Here is an 18,326-nt window from a genome sequence, read left to right on the forward strand (position 1 = left end):
TTTCATTCATTAATGTGGGGGCTTTGCTGGCAGAGAATCAGAGCAAGGAATTTTTTTTGTGTGGCTTCTGTAGTATTCATATTTCTGTTTCTGGGTCTGACTAATTGGTGATTTCCTCTCTCATTCACTCCCGTACACTTTTCTCCCTGTTCATATTTGTCATCTTTTCCTCTCTATTTTATGTGCTGCCTTTCTCTGGTATGATTGAGAAGGACATGACCTGGAAGGGAACAGCCGAAGGTCAGGTCCGACACAAAATTCTGGCTTTAGTAAAGGCGGGAAGAAAACAAGTATGACTATAGGCCATATTGCTATGATAGAGTCATGGGGTACCAGTTGGGTAAGAATAATAGTCATGCAGGATTGGAACACAAGTGAGGACAGAAAGCTTTCAAGTCAGACTGAGGGCATGCGCAAGGTCAGATTGGATAATGAGAAGAGATAAGGCGCAGGGCAGGGTTGGAGATTTGCTGGTAGTTTTAAGGCAATGTTCAACATATAGCAGGAGCTTGGTTCAGGTAGTGTTGTGGCAAGCTTCTCAAACTGGCTTTCAGCGCATGGATCCAAGAAGGGTTTGTGTGGCCAGAGCAGCAGTATTCAGTTTATCAATAAAAGTATCAAAGTAAGAGTAGATTGCATTGTGAATAAAGTGGATTTCTAACTCTCGTGCTAGTCAGTTTCACATCTGCTTAGCACACGTTTTATTGCTTCACTTTCAGCAGAACAGGCCTGAGGGGTTTACTGACCCAATACCCCTCCCTATATTTCCAAGATGCACAGGATTTTAACGCCCAAGCTAAAGACAAAGGGATGTACAGCCTTTTTAGATCATTCAAATCAAGGTGGACAGTGTAATGGGATATCTGTAACCAGTCCGATACATGTCATGGAGCTGGACAGGCCACAGCTGCTGAGTTTTAGTGTAAAAATCACAAGGGTCTTTCCATCAATATGTTTTTATATGTTTCAATAAGATGAAAGCTAGTAACAACTTTGTTTGATGTTACATCTCCAGGGGCTTGAACTGTCTCCTGATCACTGCTTTGGGGTGGTTTTACTAAACAGATAGGACTTGAATGTCCTATTAGTTATCATTTTGAATGCAAGATGACATTTATAATGACATTTGGGCCATTCTTATGCACCATGAATAGGGTTTGTTTTGTTTAAGTGAAAGAAATGTTCCATGTTGTGCACTGACATTTGAATGTGAATCCTCAGTATTTACTCCCAATTTTTGTGCATCTGCATCAGGAACTGCTTTATAAAACCTACCTTTCTCTTAAGCTGATAAAGTAACAATTTCTGAGCTTTCGTACCATTAATAAGTTCGACATCAAATTTAACCTCATATTGTCAAACAGGCTCAACTTACTCACCACAGATTCCTAATCTCTATTTCATTGATGTTGGATGAAGACAGGAACTCAGAACCAGACGTGTTCTTGCACATTCCTAATGGTTTAATCAGAGCTATAGTGGAGGAACATTGGACCAAGACACTCCAAGTCCCAGGTCCTAGCTGGTCTTTATGGTGTGCAGGAAATTGAAGTGAAAGATAGGGGGTGTACATAAGCTTTAAACCAAGCATACCTATGTTTTACAAAAAAAAGCCCAGAATTTACTCAATGTTTTCATTATATATATCTTTATTGGGCTTAACAAAGGATTGAAAGCATATTGAGTTAACTTTTTAAAATGTTAGTAGTGGACTCAACATGAAGGGGCAGCTTTGACAATCAATCTGACCAAATTAAACAAAACCCAGTACGGACAAAACATTAATACAAAGTAAGATCACATGAGGTTAGGGCTAATTTATCAGCTTAGCTAATCATTTGATTGGCTAACCGACTGAAAGCAGAGATTAGGAGAAATGACTCTTTCTCTGATTGGCAAGGAATAACTAGTGAGGTCCTATTGAGTTCTGTCCTTGGCTCCCATCTTTATGCATTCTATATTCAAGACCTGGATGTGAACATAAAAGGTACTGTGGACAACTAGTTGGGAAAGTAAGTTGCAATAAAGAAAGAAGAAATTTACATATAGATAAATCAGGTGAATGGGCCAAAATTTGGCAGATGACGTCTGCGTGGATCAGTGTGATGTTATTCTTTAAATGGCGAGAAACATCAGAGTGCTTTGGTGCAGAGGGCTCTGGTGCATGAACTGCAGAAAACTCAAATGCAGGTACAGCAGGTAATAAGAAAGACAAATGGAATTTTGGAATTTATTGCTAAAGAAACTTATATAAAAGTAGGCAAGTGTTATTGCAACTATACAAATTATTTGAGAGTCCATACCTCGAGTATTGCACACAATGTTGGTCTCCTTACTGGAGGAGGGATGTTGTTGTATTATAGACAGCTCAGAGGAGGTTCACAAGATTGATTCCAGAGGTAAGAGGTGTGTCTAATGAAGAGAGACTGAGCAGTTTAGGCCTATACTCTAGAGTTTAGAAGAATGAGGGGAGATCTAATTGAGACATATAAGATTCTAAAGGAGTTTGACAAAGTAATTGTCAAGAGGGTTTTTCCTCTAGTGGGGCAATCTAGAACAAGAGATCATAGTGTATTAGGAGAAGGGCTAGCAGATTTAAAACAGAGATAAAGAAAAATTACTTCTCTCAAAGGATTGTGAATCTCTGGAATTCACTACTCCAGAGTGCAGTGGATGCAAGGGCATTCAGTAAATTTACGGAGTTATTGGCCAGATTTTTAATTAGTAATGTGGTTGAAGGTTATGGAGAGCAAGCAGGAAAGTGGAGTTGAGGGTGAGATGAGATCAGCCATGATTGTATCAAATAGGGTAGCAGACTCGAGGGGCTGAATTGCCTGTTCCTGCTCTGAGTATTTATGTCCATGTGTCCTAAACTGAGCATGTGGCACCTTGCCTGGCAATTTTCTTCTTTCAAGCCATGCTCCATCGGTTTAGCTCAGTTGTCTGGATTGTTGATTTATAGAGCAGTGTGATGCCAACAGTCTGGGTTCAATTCCTATCACTGGTTTGAGGTTACCATGAAGGACTCTCCTTCTCAACCTCTTCCCCTGCCTGAGGTCTGGTGGCCTTCAGGTTAAATCACCACCAGTCACTTCTCTCTAATGAGAGAGCAGTGTCTATGGTATGGTGACACAACATCAAACCATGCTCTGGAAGATTGTCCAGTGTAAACTGAATGCTGTTGCTCTCATACTCTCCTGAGTCAGGTAGAAATGAAGAGATTGTAGATCTCTGAGAGTTTCCAAACTTGAGTGACCCATTCTGGCTTCACATACATGTGATTTTTCATCCTTTTTTTCCTCAGTGTTAGAGTCCTACCCCATCTCACGACTTGGTCAATTTCCTTGTATATTCCCAAATGACATACCCAACCTATCTTTATGGATGAAGGGAAGAATATTGACTTGAGAAAAGACAGTGTGGCCAAAGACAGGATTATTACAGCCCAGGAAGGCCAATTGGCCCATGGTGTCTGTGCCAGCCTTTTCTGAATGAACATGTCACTTCATTCAATTCTCGCACCTTCTCCTCATAATCCTGCACGTTCCCCTTTTACAAATCACAGACTAATTCACTTGTAAACGTTTCAATTAGACCTAGGAGAAAGTGAGGATTACAAATGCTGGAGATCAGAGTCAAAAAGTGTGGTGCTGGAAAAACACAGCCAGTCAGGCAGCACCTGAGGAGTAGGAGAGTTGACTTTTCTAGCATAACCTCTTCATCAGGAATCACACATTCCTTGAAATGTCGAATCTCTTGCTCCTTGGATGCTGTCTGACCGGCTGTGCTTAGCACCACACTTTTTTTGATTTTGATTAGTCCTGCCCCCACCACACTCCGAGAAGTTGGCAATGAGTGACAGGCCCACTTCTTTCTGGCATGGTCCAGAAGTTTGTCGCTCTAGTTGTTTCTCCTAGGAGGGCTTTCACATGAAATATTCACTGCCCATTGGCAAGATGCTGCACTGGCATTGTACGTTGTAGACCCAGTTGAGTCTGGCAAGAGGGACTGCATTTGAGGTTGAGAGATGCCCTGAGTGGATAATGGAGAAAGGACAAAAGTGAAGATTGCAGATGCTGGAGATCAGAGTCTGGATTAGAGTGGTGCTGGAAAAGCAGAGCAGGTCAGGCAGCATCTGAGGAGCAGGAAAATCGATGATTCAGGCAAAAGCCTTTCATCAGGAGAAAGGGGTCAAGAGTAAAACCTGCAGTCCTCAAGTGCCCTATTAAAGGTTGAAGCCTTCAGGCACTGCGCCACTTCTGCATTGAAGAGTATCCTGGGACCTAAGTCAGTCCCAGTTGTTTTAGAATGCAATTTGTTCAGCACCTAAACTATGTGGAAATTCATTCACCCAGAAAACTTGCATGGAGTTCTCTATGACAGCAAATGGTACAATAATGGGGGAGAAAATTCAGGACCACAGAATGTGTCTCCACAATCTTTTAGTCCCATTAGCATCAGCAGGGCTTGCATCTGTAGAAAATGAACAGTGTCAGCAAGTGACAACCACATACGTCATCCCCGATTCAGACTTTGAACATGTTAGTCTGTGTAGTCCTGACTATCTTAGTATGCCAGACTCCAGTTCAGGCACAGCCTGTAATACTGTGTTTATCTTCTTAAAATTCATTCATCCATTTGCATTATTAATATTAAATAGAGCATACCTTTCCTTCAAAGCAGTGCGAATGCACCATGTAGCATCTCTACATCAGACTATTAGATTTTTTTTTTGACGAGTTTTGAAACTCCATTGCAGAGATATCTCTGTGCAAAAGCTTAACAGAGTTCAATTTCCATCGAGCTTTTCCCAATCATCCTCCCATAGCTTTGTCAGAAGAACTGCTAAAATTTTGGAAATAGTTAGAAATGATAGATGCACAGGTTTTCCTGGGATTTCTTTGGCAAACAGGAGAACCTTTGTGGAAATTTCTGCCATTTCAATGCGGAGTTTCTCTATTTTGAGATGGACATGCAATTTCAGAGGCAATATTTAGTTTCAATACTTTAAACGATTTATTTTTTTTTATTTCCTTAGAAATAGATTACCATTCTCTGTGCATTAATGCAACGATTCAATGATCTGCTTATCAAAATTATATTTTTCAATTTTACTGTACATCTCCCTGTTTGCACAACATCCAATTCACATCATTGAATATATGAATGACAACAACTGCACCACTCTCCAACATAACATCCTTTAAAAACTTCATATATTTGCTCTTATTTCAAATTAATAATTTAAGAACGGAAATCAATAACTTGTTGGCAGTTTTTCCATTATGCCTTCCAAAGTGATTCCATCAACCTGAGATGAAAGAAAAATAGTTAAGTTTTAGAAACTCTGAATTATTCCATTTGTAACTTAAGTGAAAATAAGAACATGAAGGGACATCAATGGTCAAGTCATATACCTTTATAATAAGACTGCAAACGATTAGTGCAAATATTTTCTACATTTGCATGTCGTGAATGACACAAATCAGATATGAAGCAAGACCATGTAAAGTCTCTGAATGATTAATGTCATGGACTATTGCTACACATTGTATAATATGTGCTCGCACTATAGAACAGCACTAAGTACTGCATAATATGGACTGAAACTATAAGGACACCAATCCACTGGATATTATCATCCAGTACAATGCTGAATACATTATGGACCGATACAATGCATCTATATATAATAATTATGTACTGAGCTATATGGGGAGATATATGAGTCTGCATTCACAAATGGAGTCATACTAAAATCAATACTATGATCGTTACTGTGGACCACAACTATGACGATAACTATACATTCTGTACAGATGTATGGACAGTTACTCTGTGTCAGTAGTAAGGACTGTTTCCAAAGACTATTACGAAGGAGTATTGCTCTGGACAGGTGCTGTTTCCTTAATGTTCCTTCAGTATGGTAAGGTCCTGGGGAGTGTTGCCTAGCAATGAGACCTTGGAGTGCAAGTTCACTCAAAAGCTCCTTGAAAGTTGATATGCAGGTACATAAGATAGTGAAAGAGGCATTTGGTATGCTTTCCTTTTTTGGTCAGAGCACTGAGTATAGGAGATGTGAGGTCATGTGGCAGCTGTACAGGACATTGGTTAGGCCACTTTTGGAATATTGTGTGCAATTCCAGTTCCTTATTATAGGAAGGATGTTGTGAAACTTGAAAGGGTTCAGAAAAGATTTACAAGGATGTTGTCAGGGTTGCAGTATTTGAGCTATAGGGAGAGGCTGAATAGGTTGGGGCTGTTGTCTCTGGAGCATTGGAGGCGAAGGGATGATTTTATAGAGGTTTATAAATCATGAGGGGCATGGATAGGGTGAACAGTCAAGGAATTTTCCCCAGGGTAAGGGAATCCAAAACTAGAGGGCATAGGTTTAAAGTGAGAGGGGAAAAAATTTAAAAGGGACCTAAGGGGCAACATCTTCACTCAGAGGGTGGTGTGTGTATGGAATGACCTGCCAGAGAAAGTGTTGGAGGCTGGTACAATTACAACATTTAAAAGCATCTGATGGGCACATGAAAAGAAGGGATGTGGGGCCAAATGCTGGCAAATGGAATGAGATTAATTTAGGATATCTGGTCATCATGGACGAGTTGGACAGAAGGGTCTGTTTCTGTGCTGTACCTCTCTATGACTTTATCTACTAATCTAAGGAAACAAGAAAGTTATTTTTCATTTCTTTCCCTGCTCTGTTCAGAATATTTTTTTGTTCATATGTCTAATTAGAACATCACTGGCAATAGGGATTACTGTCCTTATTGGCTTTGAAAGGATGATGAACTGCTGCAGTCATTAGGTGTATGTACATCCGTGATACTATCAGAAAGAGAGGTCCAGGATTTTGACCCAGTGACAGTGAAGGAACAGCAATACAGTTCCAAGTCAGTATTCTGTGTGACCTAAACACATAGTGTTAAAGAACCTCAGCAGGTTTGCACGTTCTGAAGAACTGTCACATCAAACTCATTAACTCATATCGGAAATACTAGCTCTCTTCCTCGATCCACAGATGCTTATAGACCTGTTGAGCTTCTACAGCACTTTCTGATTTTATTACAGCTTTCCAGCATTTTGCTTTTAATTGGTCTGGGATTTGGAGAGGATCCTGTAGGGGCTGCTATTTCCCATCTCTGCTGCTTTTGGTGGTGATGTTATACGTCACAGGTTTGGAAAATGGCATTGAAGGAGACTTGGTATGTTGCTGTAGAGTATCTTATGGTCGGTACACACTGCTGTTACTGTGCATCAGTCGTAAAGGTTGAAGGTGATGAATGGAGTGCTAATGAAATGGGTGGTTTTGTCCGGGAATGATGTTGAGCTTCATGATTATTGCTGGGGTATAGTTTGGTACTGGAGACTCCAGTAGTCTTCAACTCCAAGTAAGGGGAGGCAATATCCCAGTGATATTATCACTGGACTATTAATCCAGAGACAAGATTAGAGTAGTGCTGGAGAAGCACAGCAGGTCAGGCAGCATCCGAGGAGCAGGAAAATTGACGTTTCAGGCAGGAGTCCTTCATCAGGAATGATCCAGCTGAGATTCTAAGGACACAGGTTCAAATCCCGCCACAGTGGAATTTGAATTGAATAGAAAAAATCTGGAATTAGGAATCTAATGATGACCATGAAGCCATTGTTGATTGTTGGAAAAGCCCATCTGGTTCACTAATGTCCTTTAGGGAAGGAAATCTGCTATCCTTACCTGTTCTGGGCCTACATGTGGCTCCAGACCCACAACAATGTGGTTGACTCTTAACTGCCCTCTGGGCAATTAGGGATGGGTAATAAATGCTGGCCTGGTCATTGACACCCTCATCCTGTGAATGAATTTTTATAAAATCCTTATTTGTGAGTCTGAACTGCTGGAAGGTTTACATGGCAACCACAGTCAGGAAACCTTTTGCCTAACACCTGCCAGTTTCCATCCATTGAAACTAACAGTTTGAAAATTACTGGCAGTGAACCCACACTTTCTGAACGTGTGCAAATATGGACACTGAACTGGCCATGGTGTGTATAGACAATGTTCCTTTGTGTCAGTAGCTGAGTGGCTCAATTGTTACCTCAAATAGATTTCCAAAGGGAAAGAGAAAATGGGTAACTTGTTCACAAGATCATTTGTCATTCCTGAACCAAAAGACATTAAAGGCAGTTAGTGGTGGTAGACCTCACATTATCTCAACTGAGGTGAGCGAACTCATTGATTTCGATCTGTCCAGGTACCTTGGTATGGACATTACAGTGAGGACCACTGCACTTTTAATTGCTTTCAGAGTTATAGTACCTGGCCATATCTTCTTCATTGAGACATAATATTTCCATGGGCAAGGTTGACCTTGTGGGCAACACTCAGGGCAAAAATGATATGAAAAGGAAGTCGTCATAATGTGCAGGGGGAGTTTTAAGAGTCTTTGGCTTATCAGAGGGCAACTGTTTGGTGATCCTGGGATAATGTGATTTAAAAGAAGAGATAGCGCAAGGAATCTAGGTTTTGATGCATTGAGGATGGGGGAAGAGGAAGATATTGGAGGTTCAACTGAAGATGAACGGGCAGTTTAGAGAAATAGTAAGCATTGTTGTGAAAGCAGAAAAGGAGCAGAACTGAGAGAACTATCAGGCAACCATCCTCTTATATTCTACCCGGAGAGTGGAGCAGACCGAGGAAAGCCTCCTCAAAGATGGACAAATTTCCAATTATTATTTTGTCATGTATTTAGAAACCTTAAATGTCCCAGATCAATGAGTTATATTTTAAAACCACTCAGAGTGTCACTATTCCAAAATACATTCAAAACTCATTTGTCACCCAATCTAAATGGAAAAGTACATTGAGAAAACATTCACATGTGCGTGTTGTATCTGCTAAATTTGTAGTTGGTGCTGTAATAGGCTTTTATGGTAGTGTTATGAAGACACTATAGACTGATTATTATTATTAATGGCAGCCTATGCAGATGCAGTGTGTGACGTCAACTAACTGTGTCAGGAAGCAGGCTGAGTGCCCCTCTCTGCTGGTGGCTGCAGAGTCAGGCCCCTTCACTGTGCTGACCCGACCATCACTCACCCCTCCTCCTCTGCCACGCTCTGCAGGGAGGCACACCTCCTGGAGCCAGAAGGGCCATTCCCCAGGGGCAGGTGCTACAGCTGCTCTCCCTCACCACTTCCTCAGGTTCCAGGCTGCAACTGGGATGCTACTGCACTGCCACAGCTGCCCCCCCTAAGGCCTCAAAACCAGACCGCCATCACTAACATGGAATGACAACAGGCACGCTGCAGTGGCTTTTCTGGGACTGGCTGCTGCTTCCTGTCATTGGAGAGTGGCATAGGGAATCTCTTTGAACATCCATGTTGCTTGCACCACCTAGAGGTTAATTCAAAGAAAACATCTTAAGGACAAGCTGGGTTGGTGTAAACCTCACTCAGAGCTTGCTTCAGGAGCTGGTGGTGTCGTGGCAATGTTGCCAGACTAAGTAATGCCAATATCCAGCCTCATTATCTGAGGGAAAGGGGTTTGAATCATATCAGGCCAGATGATGAAGTTTGATTTCAATAAAATCTGGAATTAGAAGTTAGCCTAATAATGACCTTGTTGTAAAAACCTATCTGGTTCACTCATCCTGTTTTGGGAAGGAAATCTGCCTCCTTGCCTGGTGTTGGGCCACATGTGACCTTAAACCCACAGCAATGCGGCTGACTGTTAACTGCCCTCTGAAATGACCCAGCAAGCCACCCAGCTCAAGGGTAATTATAGACATGCTACAAATGCCAGCCTTGACAGCAGTGCCCACATTCTGTGCAAGAATAAAGAAAAGAACAAGCAGCCCAGCTGCTTGAATTCAGGATGAAATCATCCTATTGAAGAATGAGTGAGAAAAGGGGCACAAGGCTGTATCTACTGAGCAAGATTTGCCTGGAAGACTTCGAGGATTACTGTAGATTTGTGATACGCCTGCCAGGACATCAGAGCAACTAATTCTGGAAAGTTCTGTACTTTTTCCTTTTGCCTTCAAGAATAACCAACTCTGCTGAGAAATTCTGTTTAATTGTCTTTTCCTGAAGAGTGTGTTGTTGTGTTTAGACAGAGAAGCATTTATACTTTTACATCGCTGACTGTATATAACAAATTGTTGAATCCTCATTGAATAAATGTTGTTTTGATTTTAAATCAATAATTGTATTATTTACAAAACCTAATGTGGAGATCATATTATTTGAAAGCTGGTACTTCCAAGTATTTTATTGGTCATCGTAGTAATTAGAAATGGTATTTTTATTTTATGATGTGACCCATGATGCAGTGGGACTAGGGTGATGGTTACACTCCTCCAGCTTCAGTCACATACCATTAAGCTAAAAAGCTAAAGAACTTGTTATGCAACAGTGTTATGTAGCAAGATACATTTCAAGCCAAACTCCACTGGGTAGTTTTCCAAAATCCTGTTGAATTTAAAGGATGAAATTTCAAGGAAGCTATAATGAATGAAATTAACTTTGATGAAGCATATATTATAAACAATGGTTAACCATTGGCATAGAGTCATAGAATCATACAGCTGTATTTGTACACAACAAATCCCAGAAGAGTAATCATGACAAGATGAGCCTTTTTTTAGCAATGTTAATTGATGGCTAAATATTGGCAAAGACACTGAGGAACTGTCCTGCTCTTATCGAGTCATACTGCATTGAAACAGACCCTTCGGTCCAACCAGTTCTTACCAAACATAATCCCAAACTAAACTAGTGCCACCTGCCTGCTCCTGGCACATATCCCTCTAAGCTGTTCCTGTTCATGTACTTATCTAAGTGGCTTTTAAATGGTGTAACTGTACCCACATCCACCACTTCCTCAGGACGTTCATTCCATGCCCGAACCAGCCTCTGTGTCAAGAAATTTGCCCCTCGTGTCTCTTTTAAATCTCTCTCCTTTCAATTTAAAAATATGACTCCTATATTGAAATCCCCAGCCCTCGGGAAAAGATACTGACCATTAACCCTATCTACACCCATCTTGAATTTATTAGCCTCTATAAGGTTGCCTCTCAACCTCCTACACTCCAGTGATATAACATCAGTTCAGTCAAAGAGTTCTAAGGGCCATCATTAAACAGGTTCATGAACTCTGTCTCACAAGAAGATTCTGAGAATGTATTACCTAAGCTAGCATATTGCTGGGCTTCCACTATTTTGAAATCCTTCAGCCCCTAAGAACAGCATAAATGCAGGTGTTGATTGACACAGTAATCTGCCCCCAAATCAAAAAGTACTGATGTCATGGCCTCCAACACCGAATCCACTTTCACACTGTCGAGGAAGTAAACTAACTTTCTCCCTTCTCTATATTTTTTATAATGAGTATTTATATGTCTAAGAATGAATTGTGGTTTGTGAATTATCACACGAGCTGTAAGAGGATATGTCAAATGTAAACTAAACACTTGATTGATGCTGCTTGGTGTAATATGAGCTGTGCTGAATGAAATTATCGTAGATTAATTTATAAATAATTGTTTTGCTGAGCAGATGTCTCTACAAATGTTCAGTAAAAACTGGCAATGACCAAATAACTCTGAGCGCAAGATGTTCAAATCTGCTTGGTGTTCTAGAAACCAAGAGACTGAGCTGGAGTGGACATAAATGATTTGTTTTATTGAGACAAATCATCTGTATTTTGGGACATAAAAGAGGGAATTTAACAGCTAAGCACAGAGTAGATGACAAAGCGGAGACACTTTAGGCTTCACTGTAGGGATTGAAGCCTAGGAACCTAATTAACTAAAGAACCAGACAAGGCTCATCTGTTCAGTCCAGTTACCTTGCAAGTGATAGATTTGTGAATATAATTTGTGGAACATATTTTGTGATTGTACATTAATGCCCAGACATTGTGATATCTTGATCTCTTCTGTCTGCCAGTAAATGGCTTGCAGCAACCAAGTAGTTTCAGGTTTGACTCCATTGAAATTATAATACAGCCTCTGTAGACTCAATTTTTCGTTCCACAGTGACTGTTCCCAATCTCATTCCCAAGTCCTTTTCCAAAATCATTACCTCGCCCCCTCCTTTCTCTAAGTTTAAAATCACACAACGTTTGGAATATTGTGTGCAATTCTAGAACCTTCCTATCAGAAAGATGTTGTGAAATTTGAAAGGATTCAGAAAACATTTACAAGGATATTGCCAGGGTTGGAGATTTGAGCGAAAGGGAGAGGCTGAATATGCTGGGACTGTTTTCCCTGGAGCGGTTGGAGGCTGAGGGGTGACCTTACAGAGGTTTATAACAACAAGAGGGGCATGGATAGGATAAATAAATGCCGGAGGAAACATCACAGAAGCGCTTCACAGGAGGCTCCCAAGCACTGAGGATGTCACCTAGACAGGGGACGAAACGTCTGCAAGACAAATTCCCAGCTCGGCGAGCAGAACCACAACAAATAGAGAAAGTCTTTTCACTGGGGTGGGGGAGTCCAGAACGAGAGGGCAGAGATTTAGGGTGAGAGGGGAAAGATATAAAAGAGACCTAAGGGGCAACTTTGTCACACAGAGGGTGGTACGTGTATGGAATGAGCTGCCAGAGGAAGTGGTGGAGGCTGGTACAATTGCAAGATTTAAAAGGCATCTGGAAGGGGATATGAATAGGAAAGGTTTGGAGGGCTATGGGCCGGGTGCTGGCAGGTGGGACTAGATTGGGTTGGGATATCTGGTCGGCATGGATAGATTGAACCAAAGAATCTGTTTCCGTGCTGTACATCTCTATGGCTCAATGACCAAGTTATAGTCCAACAGGTTTACTTGGAAGTACAATCAGGTAGCTAGTCAAACCTGGTGTTGTGTGATTTTAAACTTTGTTCACCCCAGTCCAACACCAGCACCTCCACATCATAGCTCCTTGCTGTACACCACCTTCTTTTCCCTCTCCTGCTTGTTCTCCTCTTTTCCTCTTGTGGTTGATGACCGTGCTCATAAGCTTGTGAGTTCAAGTCCATCTGTAGAAGTTTGAATGTAAAATCCAGTCCAACCCCAGTACAATGCTAAGAAATGTGGTGATCTATCCTGTATACTGAAGCACCCTCCACTCTCTCAGGAGAATGCTAAAACTCCCATTTGTACCGCTGAAAGAAAAGCTAGGTATTTCATCCAGCTACCCTAGTTGATGTTTAATGCCTCAATCAACTTTATGAAAACAGATTAACTGGTCATAATCATATCGCTGTTTGCTACAATACAATAGATACTACGAGAAGATTGTTTTTATAAAACGCTTTGACGCATCCTGCAGTTGTGAAAGGTGATATATAAATACATTTCTTTTCTTCTCACTGCTCTTGTTCTTCCTTAGTTACTATGGATTCTATTTTTACTGCCAGAAATCTTAAATTCTAGTTTATCAGTTTCAGAGCAGTGACAGAACTGAATAATGTCAACCCATTGCTATTGGTGAAGTTCCCTGGACACTTCAGTCATCTGAGTCCCTTTCTGTGATAGATCACTGTTGAAATTGTCCTTCCAGTATTTCCTTAATCTCCTTTGACAGCTTGTTCAAAGCAGGATCATGAAAAGTATTCCATTTGGTCCGTATTGTTACACCTCACTCTGATAGAAAATAAAGCCCCACTATTCATGAAGTCACCACAGAAGTTAAAGATTACAAAAAGCACACAGAAATTCCCCCAATTCATCTGTCGTTTGGACATAAGTTGACAAAAAGCACACCAGGTCTTTCTACTTAACAAGAATTACTATTTGTGACAAATAAATAGATTAAATCACAGATAAACAATTATGAACCATTGACATATAAGTCCATTAGTTAAAGTTAAACCCCACTTATGAGCTCCCCTTTACACACACACAGACACAAAAAAAATGCTGGGTGTTTTGGGTGGAGGTGAAGATTGGGAAGAAAATTCAATAGTCTTTATTTACAGTGTTTGCTGAGATGATCCTGTTGCTAATCAGAACACTGCTTCTCAATCTTCCTTCTCCAAGTATTTTTACTTGTTTTCAGAAGGCACTAGTTGGCTGGTACGCGCTTATAAGAGTCTCTGATTTATTAATTAAGAGTCATAGCTTACAGCGACTGATGAGGGAAAATTAGCTAGCAATCAGCCTTCAAACTTGTGATTTTTTTTATTTCAGAGGAAAAGCAGATCCTTTTCTTCCAGAGGTCCACTGGCTTCTGACCCAACCATTCACATTCTGGAGCTGCTCAATATCTGAGAGCCAATCATATAGTTGATAGCTGGCAGAAGATCTTTGTCATTGATAATTGGTCACCATTTCACAGACCAATCAGCTACTTGTTGCCAGACAAATCTCCATTTGTATGCATCCCCCGATTCTAGCTCATCTATAAGTAGGCCTTCCCTATTTCTTGGACCAAAAAGCACTTACAGTAAGTGCCATGTAACTTGCTTTCAGAAAGTACAGCCATGGAATGGCAGAGCAGGCTCGAGGGGCTGAATGGCCTACTGCTGTTCCTATTTCATATGGCCTATGGTCTTCATCCATCAAAAATCCTTGGCTTTTACATCAATCCATTTCAGGCCACAATTAAAAGTAAGGAGAAATAAATGATAGTCTTTAAACATTCTTAAAGCATGTCTAAATCATCACAATTTCCTTGTTTTCTCACCTCTATACAACGTGTTATTTTTAAATAATTCTTGCATTTCCTTGTCAGAGGAAGATTTTTCCTGAGTTCCATATAGGAAGTTTATGAGGACGTTCATGACGTTACCCATGACACAATGGAAGAAATTTTCCTCACAAGAGGGTTCCTTGGAGAGACATTTGAATATCAGCTGACACAATGAGGAGAAATACAAGGAGCTCCCAATTGCAATAGTCCCTATTCAATTATAAAGGCCCTATTACTTCTTTTTAATTATGTTTGTATGTGCTGTGGTGGGGCAACTTATGAAACTTTTCTCTGTATTCTTCATGCAAAAGTATACATGACAATAAATTTCTATTCTATTCTAATTATTGTTGCCAACACACTTGAGACAGCTTTTTTTTGTTTACTAACCATGAGAAATCTATGTTAAACCACCAGGGCATATCTTGGGAGACAGCGGTACGGTTAAAAGGATTAATGTGATGGCCTGCTCATGTTTTAAAAGCCTGTACAAAATGAAATGATCGTTATGTTATCAATAGTATCAAGGTTATCATGGGAAGTAATCATCAATCAGAAAGAGCAGGAACATTCAAGTGTTTATGCCTGCTGATGTCTTCCTTTATTTAGAGCAGGTATTTAATCTAAAACCTCTCAGGGCAATGGGATTGTTATAAATAATAAAGGACAAACCCATTATAGTTACATGTAAATGCTTTACTTTATGTTTTGTAAATAAGAAAATCATCATAAAGTTATTAATGTTTAATTATATAGCAGTCACGAAGAAATAACGCACTGGTGCTTCACACAAAAATAAATACATTGTGATGCATTTACACTGTGTCCAGATTGGTTTTAATATGCATGTTGTTCATGCTGTATCCAGTGATGCATGATGCACAGTCAAATTTTTCTTATGCATCTTCCTTATATACTCTTTTATCTTTCTACCCTGAGGGTGCCTTACTTCTTAGCTTTTTAATCTCTGCTTTCTTCCCTCCTCTCATTTCATGAAGTGCATGTCTCGGTTGTTGGGTAAGATTCCAGAGACAGTGGCTACTCCTCAGCAGCACATTATATGCGAGTAAGCTACATGGAGGTGTGGATTTCACCAGTTTCCTCATTTCCTCTCCCCTCACCTTACCGGCTCACACCATCCTCATGACCGGTCCTACCTGACAATCTCCATTCCCACTTATCCACTCCACCCTCCTCTCTGACCTATAACCTCCATCCCCACCCCCACTCACCTATTGTACTCTTTGCTACCTTCCCCCACCCTCCTCTCTGACCTATCACCTCCATCCCCACCCCCATTCATTTATTGTACTGTTTGCTACCTTCCCCCACCCTTCTCTCGAACCTAACACCTTCATCCCCACCCCCATTCACCTATTGTACTCTTTGCTACCTTCTCCCCAGCCCCCTCCCCATTTATCTCTCCACACTGGAAGCTCCCTGCTTCTATTCCTGATGAAGGGCTTTTGGCTGAAACATCGATTTTCCTGCTCCTCCGATGCTGCCTGACCTGCTGTGTTTTTCCAGCACCACTCTGATCTAAACTCTGGTTTCCAGCATCTGCAGTCCTCACTTTTGCCTACATGGAGGCGTGGGCCATTTTATTGTGGATTGCGCCCCTCACCCGATATTCCTGTACATGCATTTCCACAAAGGATTAAGCACTCATGGGAACCCTGCATTACCTTCTCTTCCAATCCCTGAGTCACCATGGCACTTGAGTAACCCTGCTGCCACCCTGGGTGAAATCAGGATATTAACCAATAATTAATCTCGTGAATTGGATGACTAGTAATCCAGTAACTAGTGAACATCTAATCTGAGATATCCTACATCCGTGTGGCTCAGAGGGGATGAAATCATCTTTGGCCAGATTCACTACCAAAACAAATTTCTTACTGAGTCAATGAGACGTACAGCACGGAAACAACCCCCTCTGTCCAACTCATCTATGCCGACCAGATATCTCAACCTATTCTAGTCTCATTTGCCAGCACTTGACGCATCCCTCTAAACTCTTCTTATCAAATACCCATCCAGATGCCTTTTAAATGTTGCAATTGTACCAGCTCCCACCACTTTCTCTGGCAGCTTATTCCGTATGTACACCACCTTCTGCATGAAATGTTGCCCCTAAGATCCCTTTTAAATCTTTCCCCTCTCACCCTAAACCTATGCCCTCTAGTTCTGGACTCCCCCGCTCCAGAGAAAAGACTTTGTCTATTTCCCCTATGCATGCCCCTCATGATTTTATAAACTTCTATGAGGTCACCCCTCAGCCTCCAACGCTCCAGGGAAAACACCCCTAGCCTATTCAGCCTCTCCCTATAGCTCAAATCCTCCAACCCTGGCAACATCCTTGTAAATCTTTTCTGAACCCTTTCAAGTTTCACAACATCATTCCAATAGGATGGAAACCAGAATTGCAGGCAATATTCCAACAGTGGCCTAACTAATGTCCTGTACAGCTGCAACATGACCTCCCAACTCCTATACTCAAATGCTCTGACCAATAAAGGAAAGAATACCAAATACCTTCTGTGGAACATCACACTTGAACATTGAATGGTTCAGAGAAACTTCTGAGCTGCTTTCCTTTTCTTGTTGTATCTTGGCTGATCTGGCTCAGTGGATGGTGACTGAGAAAAATTAGTACATTTTCAAGAAAATACAATAAAGTAAAATAAAGTTTGGGAACCGTGCAAAGGATTAGGTAGAAGTTGAAATATCAGAAACAAACTTTAAACCAATTTGTCAGTGGTTTGCATTCCATACGTAAAATTATATTTTTCAGGGCTAGGGAGGTTGTATAAAAGTAACTAAGATGTAGAAGGCATTAGAAACCCAACTTACACTTCATGATGCAATGTGAAAACATTTGTGTAGAAAGTAAAAGTTATGTCAGTTTAGTGATTCCAATTGATTTTCATCTGCAAGGTTTCAAAAGCGTAAACTATATAGGAATATGAAATCACTAACAACAACTGCTGGATTCCCATGTTTACCTCTATGTGTATGGATTCACAACTATTCATGACTCTTCAGATACTGAAATAGTCCATGTTCAAATACAACAAGATCTGGACAATATCCAAGTTTGGGCTGTCAAGCGACAAGTAACATTCGTGCCATGCAAATGCCAGGCTATAACCATTACTAATAAGAGACAATCTAACCACTTCAATGGTGTTATCATCACTGAATCCCCCACTATTAACATCCTGGGGGTTACCATTGACTAGAAGCACAACTGGATCCATTGCACTAACATAGTGGCTACAAGAGCAGGTCAGAGGCTCAGAAAACTGGGGCAAGTAACTCACCTCCTGACTCCCCAAGGCCTGTCCACCATCAGCAAGGCACAGGTCAGGAGTGTGATGGAATACTGCCCACTTATCTGGATGGAGGCAACTCCAACAATACTCAAGAAGCATGATGGGAATATGGAATTCAGAATATAAGCAGTTCAGCCATAGTCACATTGAGTGAAGGATCTTGATGATCTGAAAAGCTGATATCCACTCCTAATTCATGCGTTTATATGTCATTTTTATGAGGGATCCCGTAGTTAGGTTATGTTGTCTAGCTCACAGCTTTCTTGTGATGTTAGCCATCTTCTGTACAGGTTTCCTCTGTAATCACATAAGTGAGCCTGGTCTTGGTTGTG

General features: G+C 40.9%; 1 protein-coding gene across 2 annotated transcripts in view; it reads right to left on the reverse strand.

Annotated features, from left to right (window-relative positions):
* Nucleotides 1-5,126: 5,126 nt before the first annotated feature.
* susd2 (sushi domain containing 2) overlaps nucleotides 5,127-18,326 on the reverse strand; it is a 209,274-nt gene continuing 196,074 nt past the window's right edge. Inside the window, exon 14 of one of the 2 annotated variants that reach the window (XM_088000124.1) lies at nucleotides 5,127-5,311. In XM_088000124.1, the coding sequence (XP_087856250.1) occupies nucleotides 5,284-5,311 (28 nt within the window). In that variant the 3' untranslated portion in view covers nucleotides 5,127-5,283. The remainder of the gene's footprint in view (nucleotides 5,312-18,326) is intronic. The other variant, XM_088000120.1, reaches the window with a different exon arrangement.

The sequence above is a fragment of the Chiloscyllium plagiosum genome, unplaced genomic scaffold, assembly GCF_037043375.1.
Source record: "Chiloscyllium plagiosum isolate Xiang-an unplaced genomic scaffold, Cpla_swu_hap1 HiC_scaffold_24, whole genome shotgun sequence".
Classification (NCBI taxonomy): domain Eukaryota; kingdom Metazoa; phylum Chordata; class Chondrichthyes; order Orectolobiformes; family Hemiscylliidae; genus Chiloscyllium; species Chiloscyllium plagiosum.